This window comes from Aquarana catesbeiana, linkage group LG11, assembly GCF_042186555.1.
Source record: "Aquarana catesbeiana isolate 2022-GZ linkage group LG11, ASM4218655v1, whole genome shotgun sequence".
Classification (NCBI taxonomy): Eukaryota; Metazoa; Chordata; class Amphibia; order Anura; family Ranidae; genus Aquarana; species Aquarana catesbeiana.
Window position 1 is genome coordinate 91,134,605 of NC_133334.1, and position 16,602 is coordinate 91,151,206.

Below are 16,602 nucleotides of genomic sequence, written 5' to 3' on the forward strand. Positions count from 1 at the left end.
TGGAGAAATCTGAGGATGTTGTGGAGGTTGTACTAGACTGTACCAAAGTAATTATGCAGTTGAAAAGCATTGACTCGCTTTGAGTGCTCCTCTTTTAGTAGAATATACATAATTGTTTTCAAAATGTCTTTAGTCTGGCCTTCACAGACCATTACATGTTTCCACACATGCATAGCATATGTTTCTACCAGGTAGGATCACCTGTGTGTATATTCAATAAAAAAGATGCATGGACATTGTTGACCTTTAATTCTGTGAAAAGTTCTGACTACTTAGTGGGGAAATACTTTATATTGTAAGCTTGACATCTTTACATATGATAGACTTTTAAGTACCTGTGTCAGAGTGTACTCGCAAACACCGTTAAAATTGAAACGTTTGCCATCAAAAGTCCTATAATGCCCTTCTCCATATACTACACAGGTCTGGTGACACTCTTTCTCGGTACATTGCCATTTCCGGTGCTTGCAAGTACTAAAACATAAAGGAGTTAGCAGAAATTATACATACATAATTTTGAGTTCAGATTGACTTTGATATCATAATTTTCAACAATTGAGTACAATTTAGTGAAAAGGGCCCTGAGGTAGTGTCTTCAGAGTCATAGGTGACTTTTAACTACCTTTGATGAGGGTACCTCTCTCTAGGTGTTTAGTGGCTGATCATAACTAAAACCTAATTATGCATTTTATTTAGCATGAAGTTAGGTGGTGAGTGGTACCAAACAATAGTTTCTTCTAGTGTAAACTAACAGGACTTTAAAGATGTCACCATTCATTGAATAGTAGCATCCTTAAAGTCCTGTTCGTTTTTATATAAGAGGTGTTACTGTACATTAGTTCTCTCTGGGATGTGATATCACCTATTACTGCAAGTGAGTTAATTTTAGCTTCTTCTTACAGTGACAATATTTCCTTGCTTGAGATTGAGGCTCTTCCTTCAGCCCCCCCCCCCTTTACTTCAACTCTCCTCACCTTCTTCTTTAATCTTTAGAAATGTAAAGACACAGAAAAACTTAACCAGTGAGATCCACGCCATGTAACCTACAACAGACAAGTGGAACTGGGAACTCAAGAATAGATAATTCTCCACTGCTGCCCTTAAGAGATATGAGAAGATAGTGGGCTACTTATCTTCCCTGTGTCAGTAAAAAAACTTTACTATCAGGTTTGAGTGAACTGACCCTATCCATTTTTGTATTTTAACAGAGCTATATAGCTATGTAATGTTCTAACAATTTAGGGCTACTGTCTCAATTATAGGCAATGTAAAGTGCTTCCTAATCTACCTGTTACCTTTCCTGTACAGAGATCAATAGAGAAGTAGGTAGGTCAAAACTGTATCTATAGCTTACCAATTATTATGAAAACATTAAGACAGCCTGTGATATTATGAATCATCAAATGAATGTATGACTGTCTTGCTTTGTGAAGTAAAATAACTTACCAGGTATTACAGTCTTGCAGAATGCTCTCCCCACTGTGGTAAACCTCACCATTGTGTATACATGGACACTCTTCCTCGGGCACACAATTGCCATTGTTATTGAGCACAAGCCCTTTTGGACAGACACAGCCAGAGGCACACTGAATACTTAACTGAGTTATAAAAAAAAGAAAAGAAACCTTTAGTTTGGTTACGTGTAGATATTGTTTTGTAGTTACAAGTGCCAAATATGTAGATGTTGAATGACTGTAATGTAACACTGTTGGAGATGTGGTGATTAATCTGAAAAATACTCTTTGTCTTCTTTATGTTTCATTTTTAAAACTAGTAATTAGCAGAAATTGTATTCACTTTTATAGTCATCATTAGTAATTTATAGACATAAAAATGAAGTTGGATATAGAGGACAATGGCCGTGCTTGGGAACTGTAATCTTCCGTCTATAGGATGTATTAGAGCATTTGTTTATTGAATGTTTAGTACTTGGGCTCTTGAACATAGCCAGATTCACCATTAGGCACAGTAGACTTGTGCCTATAAGCAGCAAGTGCAAAGAAGCAGATTTTCCTTGTACAGTGATTGCCCACACTCTTTTTCTCATTGTCTGCATAAATATAGCATCTTATATAAACTTCAGTCAGCTGGGTATGGACCAGTAAAACAAGAAAATGTTCTGCTTAAAAAAGTGACACAAGCAGAGGTGGTTAGGGTGGTTCTTTGTCAGCATACGGTTGTGTGCTTACAGGAACCAATGCAGAAAATTTGGCTCTGCTCTTGAAATATAGCATTGTACATGCAGTATATTTTTTAGGCTTGGGTGAAATGTGAAAAACTCAAGCGCTGAAATGAAATATATGATAAGAGTAAAAGTACAAATAAAAAAGTGATTGAAAATAAAAAATTAAGCTGCTATCAATCATAAGTGTTCAGGCACCCTATTGTTATGTAAAAAGATCAATTATTGATGTGCTCTAATTAAATATCAATCAGTGCACAGCTCACTTCAAATAAATAAATTAGATAAGTTCAAAAAGAGTATAGCCAACAGAAGATAAACATGCATAAAATTGCATATAAATTGCATACATTTTATGTGATAAACACACTAATGATGTGTATATAGGTGTGCGTGAATTATATAAATTCAATAGATAAAGACACCAGCACATACATGCATGAAAAATGCAAAAACAAAACCAATATGTGTATAATATACATGTGCAACTGTCAGCACTCATAAGCTATTACTTTGATGAGAAATACATGTTAATAAATTAGGAAAAATTAATAAAAAGGCACCGATGAATGAAGTTATTAATTGGGTTGCTAATCACTACACAATTTAACCCTTGCATTTCGAATGATTAATGGACTGTTGGATTAACAATATTATTATTTTGTGTCAGAGGAATTGCACTAGATATTTTTATTAATTTTGCTAATTTATCAACATGTATTTCTCATCAAAGTAATAGCTTATGAGTGCTGACAGTTGCACACATATATTATACACATATTGGTTTTGTTTTAGTGTGGTTTATTACATGCAATTTTATGCATTTTTCATGCATTTATGTGCTGGTGGCTTTATCTACTGAATTTATATACTTCATGCACACCTATATACACATCATTAGAGTGTTTATCACATGAAATTTATGCAATTTTTATGCAATTTTATGCACGTTTATGTTCTGTTGGCTATACTCTTTTTGAGTATATCTAATTTATTTATTTGAAGTGAGCTGTGCACTGATTGATATTTAATTAGAGCGCATCAATAATTTATCTTTTTACATATTTTTTAGGCTTGACCAAGTATATTTGGAGTCAAGCTGATGTTGTACATTTAAAGATAATAATCTCTATTAAGATAATAATCACTATTAAAGCAAAGGTTCTTGGCCTCCTAAAGTCCAGCTTTATAACTCTATAAGCCCTATTACTTGCAGGTATCTATGTGGCCCCACTGTCAGGACGGCCTCTGCAAAATAACAGTTTGTTCCCTAGTATAACGGCCTTGGATATCATGTGGGCTGAAAAGATGTGCCATAAAATACATAGAAGTCATGTTCATAGTTTAACTTTGCATCTTTAAATGCATTTTTAGGTATGCATCTTTAAACATATGTATAATGCTGATCTTTCTTACAGACTCCATGGGGTTGATTTACTAAACCTGGAGAGTGCAACATCTGGTGCAGCTGTGTATGATAGCCAATCAGCTTCTAACTTCAGCTTGTTCAATTAAGCTTTGACAAAAAAAAAACCTGGAAGCTGAATGAGCTACTGGTGGCAGCATAGCATATGTATTGTGTATGTTGAACACATGCTTGATGTAAAATGCATGATTTAGAAGCCTTTCAAATGACAGAGATGCTGTTTGTTTGTTGCCTAAGCTGCAGAGTTTTGTAACTGCTCACTGTTTCTTCCCACATACCTACCACCACTACCTCCTCACTACCCTGCTACATTTTCCCACCAAAATCCAAAAATAATCCACCCAAGGGGAAAATAAAAATGTCAAGAGAAAATCCTAATGTGTGAGATATGTATATTATAGGTATAATACATTTGTGAAATATTATTAGTGACAGCTGTGTATATAGAGACTTACACATTCCATGTCCAGGGTCTGACATGTCTTTTGACACTCTGCTCCATTTGCTCCATGTGTCGCATTGGCACAGTCAAAATAAACCATGTTTTTTGGGCACGCTAAAGAAAAACACAATGTGAGATTCCATACTGATTCTACAACCTTTGTTCGACACTGCCAAACACAACTCCACTGAAGAGAAATCTTCCCCTGAAATCTGTTCAGAAACCTACAGTTCTGGGAGTACTGATTTCCTGTTCCCCTGCCAGGTTTAATGGTTCCCCCTGCTGACCTTCACGTCAATACAGAACACCTTAATGATAGGAAGGTTGGTAGAAAGAACCACTGGACTCAGCGTGGGACCAGAGGATCCACACTCCTGACTCCTGTTTCTGAACAGAGCTTTAGAGGTACAGGCAGTTGGGCAGTGAAGTACTTACTCTATTTTGTTTTGCAGGGAAAGCTTTATGGCTTATTAATAGATTCATAAAACCAACTATCAAAGTTCATTCATTTAAAATTGTGTTGGAAATTTGTAAAGAATACACATGCCACATGTTTTGTCCAGCATGTCTGGTGTGAATGAATCCTGTAATACATGTAACTTAGACCCCATACACACTATTAGATTTTCTGCAGATTTTTGTCTTCAGATTTACCAAAACCATATAATATGAGGTCAAACCTTAGGAGTTCCAATTTGTATGCAATCAGGCAGGCCTTTGCACTACATGGTTTTGGTAAATCCGAAGACAAAAATCTGCAGAAAATCTAATAGTGTGTATGGGTCTTTAAGGCTGCCATATATGGCTGGAATTTCAGCCAACTGATGCTAAATCAGGCAAAATTTGGGCTGTTAATGCCCTTACCCCCCCACAGCTTGATTTGACAAAAGCCAACTGTTCAATAGAAAATTCTTGGCTGAACAGAGCCTGTATCCAATCAGATGCAGGCACTATTCGGGTGTAATGACAGCCACTGAAGCCAGCTGTCAGAATACAATAGCTGGCAGGGAAGATTCCACTAACTGCTTTCTTTGAGCGTGGATGAAGAAATCTGTTACAGTTCTTTTATTGAGTCACGTGGGTATGGCCAGCTTAACAATGACCCTGCTGTAAGGAGAGAGAAACATCTCACCTTAGGTAGCAGAGAAACAGGGAATCACTATCTCTCAGTCTGATCTTTTATTTTTACCACAAAAAGAATGACAGGAGAAATGAATTAATATGACTGTATCCATATTTTCTGCCTGCTGACCCCTATGTTTGCTGAGAGCCTACTCTTAGGTAACTAAGGAAAACATACAGTATGATGAGACTTTTTTTTTTCTTTTTTGGCAGTTCTGCTCTTACAGATTATTTTGTGGTACTTAGAAACCTGTAGAAATGTTTCTTAGTTTTGAATAAAGGGCAAGGAGGGGAGATGCATATTAGTCAAAATCATAAGTAACAAATGCATACATTTTTTTTATTCCATTGTTCTAAAGACAATCCCAAGGGACATTAAGATCACCCTCCACATGTCAGAGTTTAGTGTGAACAGTCATACGCTAGAAGGGGGAGGAGCTTCATGTCATTTTCCTCATCACTGTCATTATTTTACAATACCTCCATTCATTTTCTATGGTACCTATGATATATATGTGTAAAGGATCTAAATTATTTGTAGGGCCTAAACATAACTGTTATCTTTGCATACGGCCATTTCAAATCGTGTGCATGAGGGATTTTTCTCACTTTGGCGACCTGTTTGCTACAGTGTCAGGAAATAAAGCCAAGCAGAATTGGGAGAAAGAGGGCAATACAATCTAAAAGGGGTCTGACATATTCCCCACTCTATTTACAATTAAAAAAAGCTTTGGCTTTAGATATCCTTTAAATTTTTGGGTAAGGTGGTTAGCACTTCTGATACAGTGATAGAGCCCAATTGTATCGTGAATTTGTCCAAGCTTATCTCTCGAAAACATCTCAAAATATCTCTCAGCCTCTGTAACTGGAAGTTTTAGTCCATTATAAGCATACCCCTTTTTATCAGTTAGGGATGCTGAAAACACTTTAGTATTCAGTGGGGCCTTTGGTCTGGTGCATTTATATGGTCACTAAACACCTCAGTGAATCCGATGGCTTTAAAATTAACAGTAATGGTATATTATCATATCTCATTTTAAATATTTTCTTACTTGCAATACTGAGTGTCTTCCCAACACATTGTAGTCTTCCACTATTACACGTGCTGGAATAAAGAATCAAATACATGTATGTTAACCTGTGCTTGTCAGCATATTTTGTTATAGGCTATACGCTGTTACTAAAATATTGAAACACTTTAAACATTTTGAAAGTTATAGGATAAAAAAGGCTTTTCTAGTTTTATAAAGTTTATCAATTTGACATTTCCTATATATCCAATAAAATAGTAAGGACCCTGTAGCCAAGAACAGACATACAGTATGGATGTACTGTAGGAGTCTACTAGGGATGAGCTTCGAGTTCAAGTCGAACTCATGTTCGACTCGAACATTGGCTGTTCGCAAGTTCGCCGAACAGCGAACAATTTGGGGTGTTTTTGCCGAATGAATTTGCCGCGGAACACCCTTTAAAAGTCTATGGGAGAAATCAAAAGTGCTAATTTTAAAGGCTAATATGCAAGTTATTGTCATAAAAAGTGTTTGGGGACCCGGGTCCTGCCCCAGGGGACATGGATCAATGCAAAAAAAAGTTTTAAAAACGGACGTTTTTTCAGGAGCAGTGATTTTAATAATGCTTAAAGTCAAACAATAAAAGTGTAATATCCCTTTAAATTTCGTACCTGGGGGGTGTCTATAGTATGCCTGTAAAGGGGCGCATGTTTCCTGTGTTTAGAACAGTCTGGCAGCAAAATGACATTTTGAAGGAAAAAACCCATTTAAAACTACCCGCGGCTATTGCATTGCCGACAATACACATAGAAGTTCATTGATAAAAACGGCATGGGAATTCCCCAAAGGGGAACCCCGAACCAAAATTAAAAAAAAAAAATGACGTGGGAGTCCCCCTAAATTCCATACCAGGCCCTTCAGGTCTGATATGGATATTAAGGGGAACCCCGGCCAAAATTTAAAAAAAAAATGACGTGGGGTTCCCCCTAAATTCCATACCAGACCCTTCAGGTCTGGTATGGATTTTAAGGGGAACCCCGCGCCAAAAAAAAAAAAAAAAAACGGTGTGGGGTCCCCCCAAGAATCCATACCAGACCCTTATCCGAGCACGCAACCTGGCAGGCCGCAGGAAAAGTGGGGGGGCGAGAGTGCGCCCCCCCATCTGAACCGTACCAGGCCACATGCCCTCAACATTGGGAGGGTGCTTTGGGGTAGCCCCCCAAAACACGTTGTCCCCATGTTGATGAGGACCCCCAGATCCCGGCCCCCCCCCGTGTGAAATGGTAAGGGGGTACTTACCCCTACCATTTCACTAAAAAACTGTCAAAAATGTTAAAAATGACAAGAGACAGTTTTTGACAATTCCTTTATTTAAATACTTCTTCTTTCTTCTATCTTCCTTCATCTTCTGGTTCTTCTGGTTCTTCTGGCTCTTCTGGTTCTTCCTTCGGTGTTCTCGTCCAGCATCTCCTCCGCGGCGTCTTCTATCTTCTTCTCCTCGGGCCGCTCCGCACCCATGGCATGGGGGGGAGGCTCCCGCTCTTCTCTTCTTCTTTTCTTCTCTTCTTCTCTTCTTCCCTTCTTCATTTTCTTCTCCGGGCCGCTCCGCACCCATGCTGGCATGGAGGGAGGCTCCCGCTGTGTGACGGCGCTCCTCGTCTGACAGTTCTTAAATAATGGGGGGCGGGGCCACCCGGTGACCCCGCCCCCCTCTGACGCACGGTGACTTGACGGGACTTCCCTGTGACGTCACGGGGAATGCCACAGGGAAGTCCCGTCATGTCCTGTGCGTCAGAGGGGGGCGGGGTCACCGGGTGGCCCCGTCCCCCGTTATTTAAGAACTGTCAGACGAGGAACGCCGTCACACAGCGGGAGCCTCCCTCCATGCCAGCATGGATGCGGAGCGGCCCGGAGAAGAAAATGAAGAAGAGAAGAAGAGAAGAAGAGAAGAAAAGAAGAAGAGAAGAAGATGAAGAAAATGAAGAGAAGAGCGGGAGCCTCCCCCCCATGCCATGGGTGCGGAGCGGCCCGAGGAGAAGAAGATAGAAGACGCCGCGGAGGAGATGCTGGACGAGAACGCCGGAGGAAGAACCAGAAGAGCCAGAAGAACCAGAAGAACCAGAAGATGAAGGAAGATAGAAGAAAGAAGAAGTATTTAAATAAAGGAATTGTCAAAAACTGTTTCTTGTCATTTTTAACATTTTTGACAGTTTTTTAGTGAAATGGTAGGGGTAAGTACCCCCTTACCATTTCACACAGGGGGGGGCCGGGATCTGGGGGTCCCCTTGTTAAAGGGGGCTTCCAGATTCCGATAAGCCCCTCGCCCGCAGACCCCCACAACCACCGGCCAGGGTTGTGGGGATGAGGCCCTTGTCCTCATCAACATGGGGACAAGGTGTTTTGGGGGGCTACCCCAAAGCACCCTCCCAATGTTGAGGGCATGTGGCCTGGTACGGTTCAGGAGGGGGGCCGCACTCTCGTCCCCCCCTCTTTTCCTGCGGCCTGCCAGGTTGCATGCTCGGATAAGGGTCTGGTATGGATTTTTGGGGGGACCCCACGCCGTTTTTTTTTTGGCGCGGGGTTCCCCTTAAAATCCATACCAGACCTGAAGGGTCTGGTATGGAATTTAGGGGGAACCCCACGTCATTTTTTTTTTAAATTTTGGCCGGGGTTCCCCTTTGGGGAATTCCCATGCCGTTTTTATCAATGAACTTCTATGTGTATTGTCGGCAATGCAATAGCCGCGGGTAGTTTTAAATGGGTTTTTTCCTTCAAAATGTAATTTTGCTGTCAGACTGTTCTAAACACAGGAAACATGTGCCCCTTTACAGGCATACTATAGACACCCCCCAGGTACGAAATTTAAAGGGATATTACACTTTTATTGTTTGACTTTAAGCATTATTAAAATCACTGCTCCTGAAAAAACGTCCGTTTTTAAAACTTTTTTTTGCATTGATCCATGTCCCCTGGGGCAGGACCCAGGTCCCCAAAAACTTTTTATGACAATAACTTGCATATTAGCCTTTAAAATTAGCACTTTTGATTATTCATGTTCGTGTCCCATAGACTTTAAAGGTGTTCGAACAAACTTTTTTCCTGTTCGCATGTTCTGGTGCGAACCGAACAGGGGGGTGTTCGGCTCATCCCTAGAGTCTACACAATTGTGAATGGTGCCATCTTGTGGCTGTTCTTCATATTGCATCACATTTACAGTAGGATTGTCAAATCTCAAATTCTCATTCGCAAAAGAAAACGTTCACTTAACTGTCACATTTCCCAGCTGCACATACTCTTCTTTCCTTCCCTCCCTTTTAGACACCAGGAGAAGGAAGAAATAAATCTGGTATGGGGAGTGTGACGCACTCTCCTTCTTTCCACGTGAAGGAACTTGGTGATGCACCTTGCTTTGTCATATGTGGGTAGGGAGAGGGTCTTTAGCTCTGTGTTCAGAGGGCTTCCTCTCTTTGTTCTCAGTGTCTGAATGGAGCAATGGGGTAGCAAAATAAAGCCAAATAGGTGTAGCTGGGAAGAGTGGCATTTAAGTGTTACTTTTGTCCTTCATGAGCAAAGCATGAGTTTGATATAATGATTAAATGGTTGCAGCCTCATCCTATGCCTAGGCAACAAAGAAGGAGTAAGAAAACCACCAGAGAACACAGTTTTAAGATGCCTGCTGTACATACTGGCAGACCACATTGAAAGTATGTGATAAACAGATATATATGGAACATGTAGATTGAAATTAAACTCGGCTTTGTATTAGACAAATAAAAAACAAAAAAACAAAACACAATATATGGACCATGAAGATTAAAATGAAACTCCAGCTTTGTTATAACGAAAAAAAACAAAAAACAAATGCATTGCAAGAATTACAGCAGACTTTTCCGCAGATTCCTATTCCTATCCTATCCTGTTGATATTAGGCATAGGCCATGGCAGTAGACACACTAACATTTTTCAAACCAAGTGTTAGGATCTGTACCAATCCAGTTTCATTTTCAGCACTGTGTAAAATATTGTTAGGCCAGCATACCGATAAATGTTCAAAATCTGCATAAGTATTCATTAGAGTCGCAGTAAGCTGTTTTAATTAACCCAGGCTCATGAATTGATATACCGGTACCAGGGTTAACATTAGGAAATTTTGGTAAATAAAATCTTTTGTTGCACTAGAACCTTAAACACACACACATTCAGGTATGTGGAAGATGCTGTGGTACATAGACCACCTTGCATACAATATGTCCTTTGGGTTATCTCTGAGGGAGAAGAAGGGAGCCATTTATACTTACAAACAGATACTGATTTTGGGGACATCCTGGCATAAAAAAAAACTTAATGGGAAAAGTAAATAATAATAAACAGCTAAATAAAAATAAATTGAAGTAATGTTTTAAATTCTGTATTAGCTTTTATCAAAACCCATTATTACCCTGTTTTTATATATCTTACCACATGGCACCATTGTCATAAATGACCTCTCCAGGAGGCACCATTGAACCATTGTAGTAACAAGGGCACTTCCCAGCTGGTACACAAGCTCCATTGTCATCAAGGAATGTTCCATGTGGACAAGCACAGCCATCCAGGGGAGTGAAATGGAAGCTGCAGCTGGGGTCAGGCTCACTGAGAGAGCGACAGCTTTTCTGGCAAGTAGTAATAGAATACTGGTAAGTGCTGTTTTTCGGGCAGTCTTTTGTGTATTTTTCTAAAATTGGAAAAGATGAAAATTACATTAGCCATGACAACTTTTTTCATTTGTAAGGATTACCCCCTAAATCACATTTGGGTAAAGCAGACGATAATATTTGATTTAATATCAAAAGATAGCTTGCACCTCTGTAGGTATCTAGTTTAAAAGTTTGATTTTCATAAAGCCATTATAATATAGAAATCAAACATGTTTAGAAAAATGTCTTAGAGCCAACCTTACACTTAAGGTTAAGGTTCCCTTATTTCATCAGGGTCCCCAAACCCCATAACAAACTGCCATATTAACTAGTAAAAAGTGAAAAAAACTGCAGGAGTAAAGTTAGTAAATATACTTAAATTACCCCTGGTTTCTGCACTGGAGAAGGTGACATAATGATCTTTCCAGTGAGACCCTTAGAAAAATATTATTCCAAATCTCACAAGAAATTACACCAAAACAGTGCAAACAGCATTCCCAGGATCTCTTTATTACCCTCACCTAGGTACAATGGGCAGAAGCCGGGGATAACTATATATTTTACTTTTTCCTCCACGGGTTTGCTTTTTTTTACACTTTAATGATGAATTGTCAAAGGGGTTGACAAGGTACTAATCTCAAAAATAATAATCATCATATTATATAATATTTGTATCAATTGATCAGTGTCATCCAATCTATACTTACCACCAAACCTAGAAAAACAAGGAAGTAATGGAATATAACACAGAGTCAGAGCTAGACAATCCGTACAACCCCCTACTAGATCCCCAAAAATCCAAATTCCCTTTTTCTCTATTACTTTTTTTTTAACTTATACTAATGTATTTCTCACCAAACTAAAAGTAATTATTTCCCTTCCTAAAATTACAGATGTTTATATTTCAACAACAAAGAAGCACAGAAGCACCTACTTAGAATAGAAAGTATATACATTACCTATTCAGTCGCAAATTGCAAAAATAAGGAGACTACTTCTCATATTAGGATACTGGGTGCAAACGTACCCCCAGATCCGCCGAGTTATAGCAAAGATACAGCTTAATTCTAAATTTGAAACATTTTGCAGATCTTTGTAAACCTATGTATAATATTTATACATCATGTAATAGAGCTGTTCTAAAAAATACAATTGTGATACTCAACCCTTTGTACAATAGAAGACAAATTTATCAAATATACAGAATGTTACTTTACATTTTTATTCAAAAGTAATCATTGTCAAAAAAATTTAGTCAAAGTATAACGCAAATGTCTTGGATAATATCCGCCATATAAAAACCTCCATACATACCGCAGAGGTCACCTCTCCATCCAACCAGAGTCACTCCCTCAGCAGCGCAGGCCCTTGCATAGGCAGATAAGGCTGCACAAACACTGTCTTCACTCTTCTCATAGTTACAGCTGTCATACATACAGTTCTGTTGGTACAAAACACAATTATACACCATGTCTTAGTGATCACTCTTAAAATAGGAGGGTCTACTGAAGGTTTGCAGGAAATATGCTGATTCATAGAAAGATTATGTAAAACATTTACAATTAGCTTATTATTCCTGTGTAACTGAGTATTATTATCAAATTGTCAATTATCAAATTGGTAAATCTTATAACGACTATTGATTTTGCTATGATATTGATTTTTATGTTATACATTATTTATATTTAGGAAAGTTATAAAAATAAGGCTTTGTTAAAGCAGGTAAACTAAAACAGCATAATAAATTATTTAACACCATATTTTCTTTAAGATAGTGGGGTTGATTTACTAAAACCGGAGTGGAAAATCTGGTGCAGCTCTGCATAGAAACCAACTGTCAGTTTTTTTTTTTTGTCAAAGCATTATTGAACAAGCTATAGTTAGAAGCTGATTGGCTACTATGCACGGCTGCACCATATTTTGCACCCTCCAGTTTTAGTAAATCAACCCCAGTGTCTTTTGTGGACTTGTGACTTGTGGTCTATTCTGCCATGTGGACTATCTAACACATTTATTTTTTATTTAACGCAGATCACTCACCTTCTCATACACAGCTGGATGCACAACAGCATGGCATTGAGCGAAGGTTCCATTGCTGTCCGAGAGCTGAGAGCACCAAAACTTGGCAAACCTCTCTAAAGATTAGTAAATAAAGGGTTAAATGCCATTAAATAACTAAGAAACTGTTTATACAGATTAGCTTTGTTGAAAGTCTATATGATATTCATAATTTTACCATAAAGCGCACCTGTGTTTTGTTTATGCACAACAAAGCCACAGATTCAGGTATGTTCCACCCACCCCCAGGCAGCACTCTGTTTGCCCATTGGGAGCAAATAGAAATACCCGTTATGTTTGGATATGGAAGAGCTCCCACATGACAATATTGGTACTTGGTGATTAGCTCAGCACGGTCATATGGATGTAGGGAAAGTCCTGTATAAGCTCGGAGTTATGACTTGAAGCTTACACAGGGATTCATCTGTCCACTTGTGGTGGCTGAACAGAGCAGCAAGCAAGTAAAGGGAAGGTGAGTATATACAGCCAGGAATTAGACATTTTAAAAATCTTTCATAAACAATGGAATTTATGCTCAGCTATGTAGGAACTCCAGACAAACTATTAAATGTACACACACTTAATAAACATATGCGAACAACAACTTACAAGAGCAGGATTTCTCCCACTTTCTGCATACCGCTACACACTATAAAGCAGATTACCCGTTTTATAATCAAAAGAGCATGACACCATTATTCAGATTTAGCAGCTTTGCAATTTACTATGTTTTCTCTGCACCCTCAACCTGCTCATTTGACTCTGCAATTAAGTCCTCTCTTTGTTAACCCTACATTAATACCCCACCACCCCGAATGACTAAAATATATACTATTAAGGTATTCAAAAATATTTGCAAATTTAATCTCATAATATGTTTATAAAAAGATTCCTCACATACCATTGTCTACACTGAGTGCACATGGGTTTTCATAACTGTCCTTCACATCACTGCAGTCTGCCTGGCTCTTCCACGTGTTGGCAAAGGCAGCTGCTGCCCCCTCAAGTGCTCCACTCAGAGACTTAAAATCATCTGTCCGGACCTTATTGAAGTCACCACAGAGACCTAAAAACATTGAGAATAACAATATTCTGTTAAAATGAATAAAAAGCAATGTAGTGTCCCAAAGGACCACCAGTAAATGAAGCGTTCTTTACACCTCTTCACATTTATTATACTTCCAGGAACATTAAAAACTAAAGCCCCAAATAAAAAGACATGGATAAACTTTTACCGCATGCGTTTCCTTGGTATTCAGGGTCCAGTCTCACTGAGACCTGCATGACTGGAACAAGCTGAACCTGGATCTGGATCCCATTGAAGGTCTGAATGACCAGATAAAAAGAAGATGGCTGCAACACAGCAAAATTATCTGAAAAAGACAAATGTAAAGAATGTAAATTAACAACCTGGTATTCAATAAACAAAGGAAATCCAAGAAGAAATATAGTATGTAGATATTTCACTTGCACTTCTTAGGCAGAAGCTGTGACATGTGTCCATCTGTTTCATCACAGGTATTTATGTTTGATTCTAATAGCATTTACATATTATATATGCTCAGTAGTCCATACCCTCAAGGATCTTACAGTCTATCGTCCCTATCACATATGCATACCTACACATTAGGGCCATTTTGACTCTAGAACCAATTAATCTGCATGTCTTTGGAATGTGGAAGGAAACCAGAATACCCTACTCAAGTGCAGAGATAACATGCAAACTCCATGTAAATAGTGCTTTAACTGGGATTTGGACCAGGGAATCTTGTGCTGCAAAGCAGAAGTGCTAACCACTAAGCTATTGTACCCTAAGCGGGACTGTGCTGACCATATGAATAGAGGATTTCAGGTTTTACAACTGCCACAGGTTGAAATTCTTGCCATTGCTTTTTTCGCCCACATTGATATTCCTTTTTTTCAATGCTGCCTAGTGATGCTATGATTTTGGGTTATATGCATCAACATTGCAGTGCACACCCAAGTCTACTTAGATCTATTGTGGTCTTTCATAAAATGATTAATTAGGGCCCAGTGGATTAGCATAGTTTAATTATAATGCTGCACAATACAGTATACATGGAGTGTTATCAAATCAGTTAAAAAAATAAAACTGACTTATTTAACTGCCATTATGGAACTGCATATATTTTATCTCCTCTAACTCCTGGATTTGAAAACCAGTTTATCCACCTGCCCATGTATGTGACTCTCTGCTTCTAAAATTGTTATAATCTCCCCACTCCCTTTAAAAGGGCACTGTACATTCCTGACAATAGTTGCAATGTAGACCGGTCAAAAATGGACAGCTAACTACCTATGAATGGCAGACAGGAAGATACTTGCACCAGGACCGCATCAATACTGTAAATGCATTCATTTATATCACAGGTGAGGGGGATCCTCTATGTTCCTAACAGGTAGCAGAATGGCCACACTGAGGCATGGACCCTAAACATGACTGGTCTTTACAAGAGCTTCTAATGGCAAGAAATATATCCCGCCAAGAATTCTTAGAGTGCTACCCTCAGGATTGCCTGGCTGGAGACATCTAATAGTTCAAGTAGGACAAAAGCAGAGCAGAGTACCGAACAGTTAGGTGAAAGTGAATGGATAACTAAAACAAAGAACAAAAAAATTATTTATCACAGCTTACCAGTCCTTAGTGGTGTAGGATTAACTTGCTTTCTTTTTTTTTATTTCTAACTAGGAACATTTTTGTACACAAAATACCTGATGATCTTGCCAGAAATGCAGTGCCCCTGTCATTTCCTGTGAACTGCACTGAAGACAATTTTTCTTCCTAGCTATCTTCTGTAAACTACCAATTGCCTGTGCTACTCACATAATGGAGGTGAAGAGCTACAAATGTGTTTGTAACCCAAATCAGGAAAGCAGTCTGGGTGACAACCATAACTCTCTCATAGATACAGTAGAGGAGTGTCATGGCTACCCAGGAATAGGAAGTGAGTTATTTGCAGAATTACTAGTTGAAAGTAAAGCAAAAGAAGGTTGAAAAAAAAAGAAACAAATACAGGCACTACACCAAAGACTAGTAAGCAGCAATGTATTACATTTTTGGTTTTGGGCTTAGATACTCATGAAGGTCAGAGTAAGAGGTAGATCAGCATGGTTGAGGATCAAGTGGAAAATCAGAGCAGGTGGCAGACAGAAAAGAAAAACTGAATTCTAATCTTAATTGTAACCAATGGCAACCAAAGGTAATGGCACTGACACAAGCCTAGACACAGGATGTTCAATCAATCCAAGAAGAGGGCAATGTGAAGCAATAAGCTACCTGCAGACTACATGAGATATGCACCCAGAAGGATACGGGATCAGATTGGAAAATCCCATTGCCTAGCTCAGAAATGGTTCCTTTATTAGGCAGTGTATGACCGACTTTCAATGTACAGTATGATATCACACATGATTCTGTACCTGTGACTAGTGGTGCACGAGCGTAGATCCCATTCAGAAGCACAGTTCCTGATGACTTCACTGTCAGAACCTACAGGTTACAGAGGTGACATCAATTTAGGAAAATGATCAAACTAAAACAAATGGCTAGGGCAACACAAGTTTTAAACAGGACTAACAATTAGCAAAAAAAAAGGGCAAAAAGTGATATTCACTTTGTATACTACAAGGATATTTTTAGTCAGTATCTGGAAAGAGAGGTAAAT

At 38.8% G+C, this 16,602-nt stretch overlaps 1 protein-coding gene across 1 annotated transcript in view; it reads right to left on the bottom strand.

The window, feature by feature from the left end:
• The window catches only part of LOC141111709 (uncharacterized), an 85,737-nt gene that overhangs the window by 53,823 nt on the left and 15,312 nt on the right, over positions 1 to 16,602 (bottom strand). The window contains 10 exon segments of the mRNA XM_073603854.1: positions 336 to 474; positions 1,447 to 1,598; positions 4,064 to 4,164; positions 6,225 to 6,277; positions 10,641 to 10,896; positions 12,173 to 12,299; positions 12,899 to 12,993; positions 13,818 to 13,982; positions 14,152 to 14,289; positions 16,358 to 16,427. Coding sequence (XP_073459955.1) covers positions 336 to 474; positions 1,447 to 1,598; positions 4,064 to 4,164; positions 6,225 to 6,277; positions 10,641 to 10,896; positions 12,173 to 12,299; positions 12,899 to 12,993; positions 13,818 to 13,982; positions 14,152 to 14,289; positions 16,358 to 16,427 — 1,296 coding nt within the window.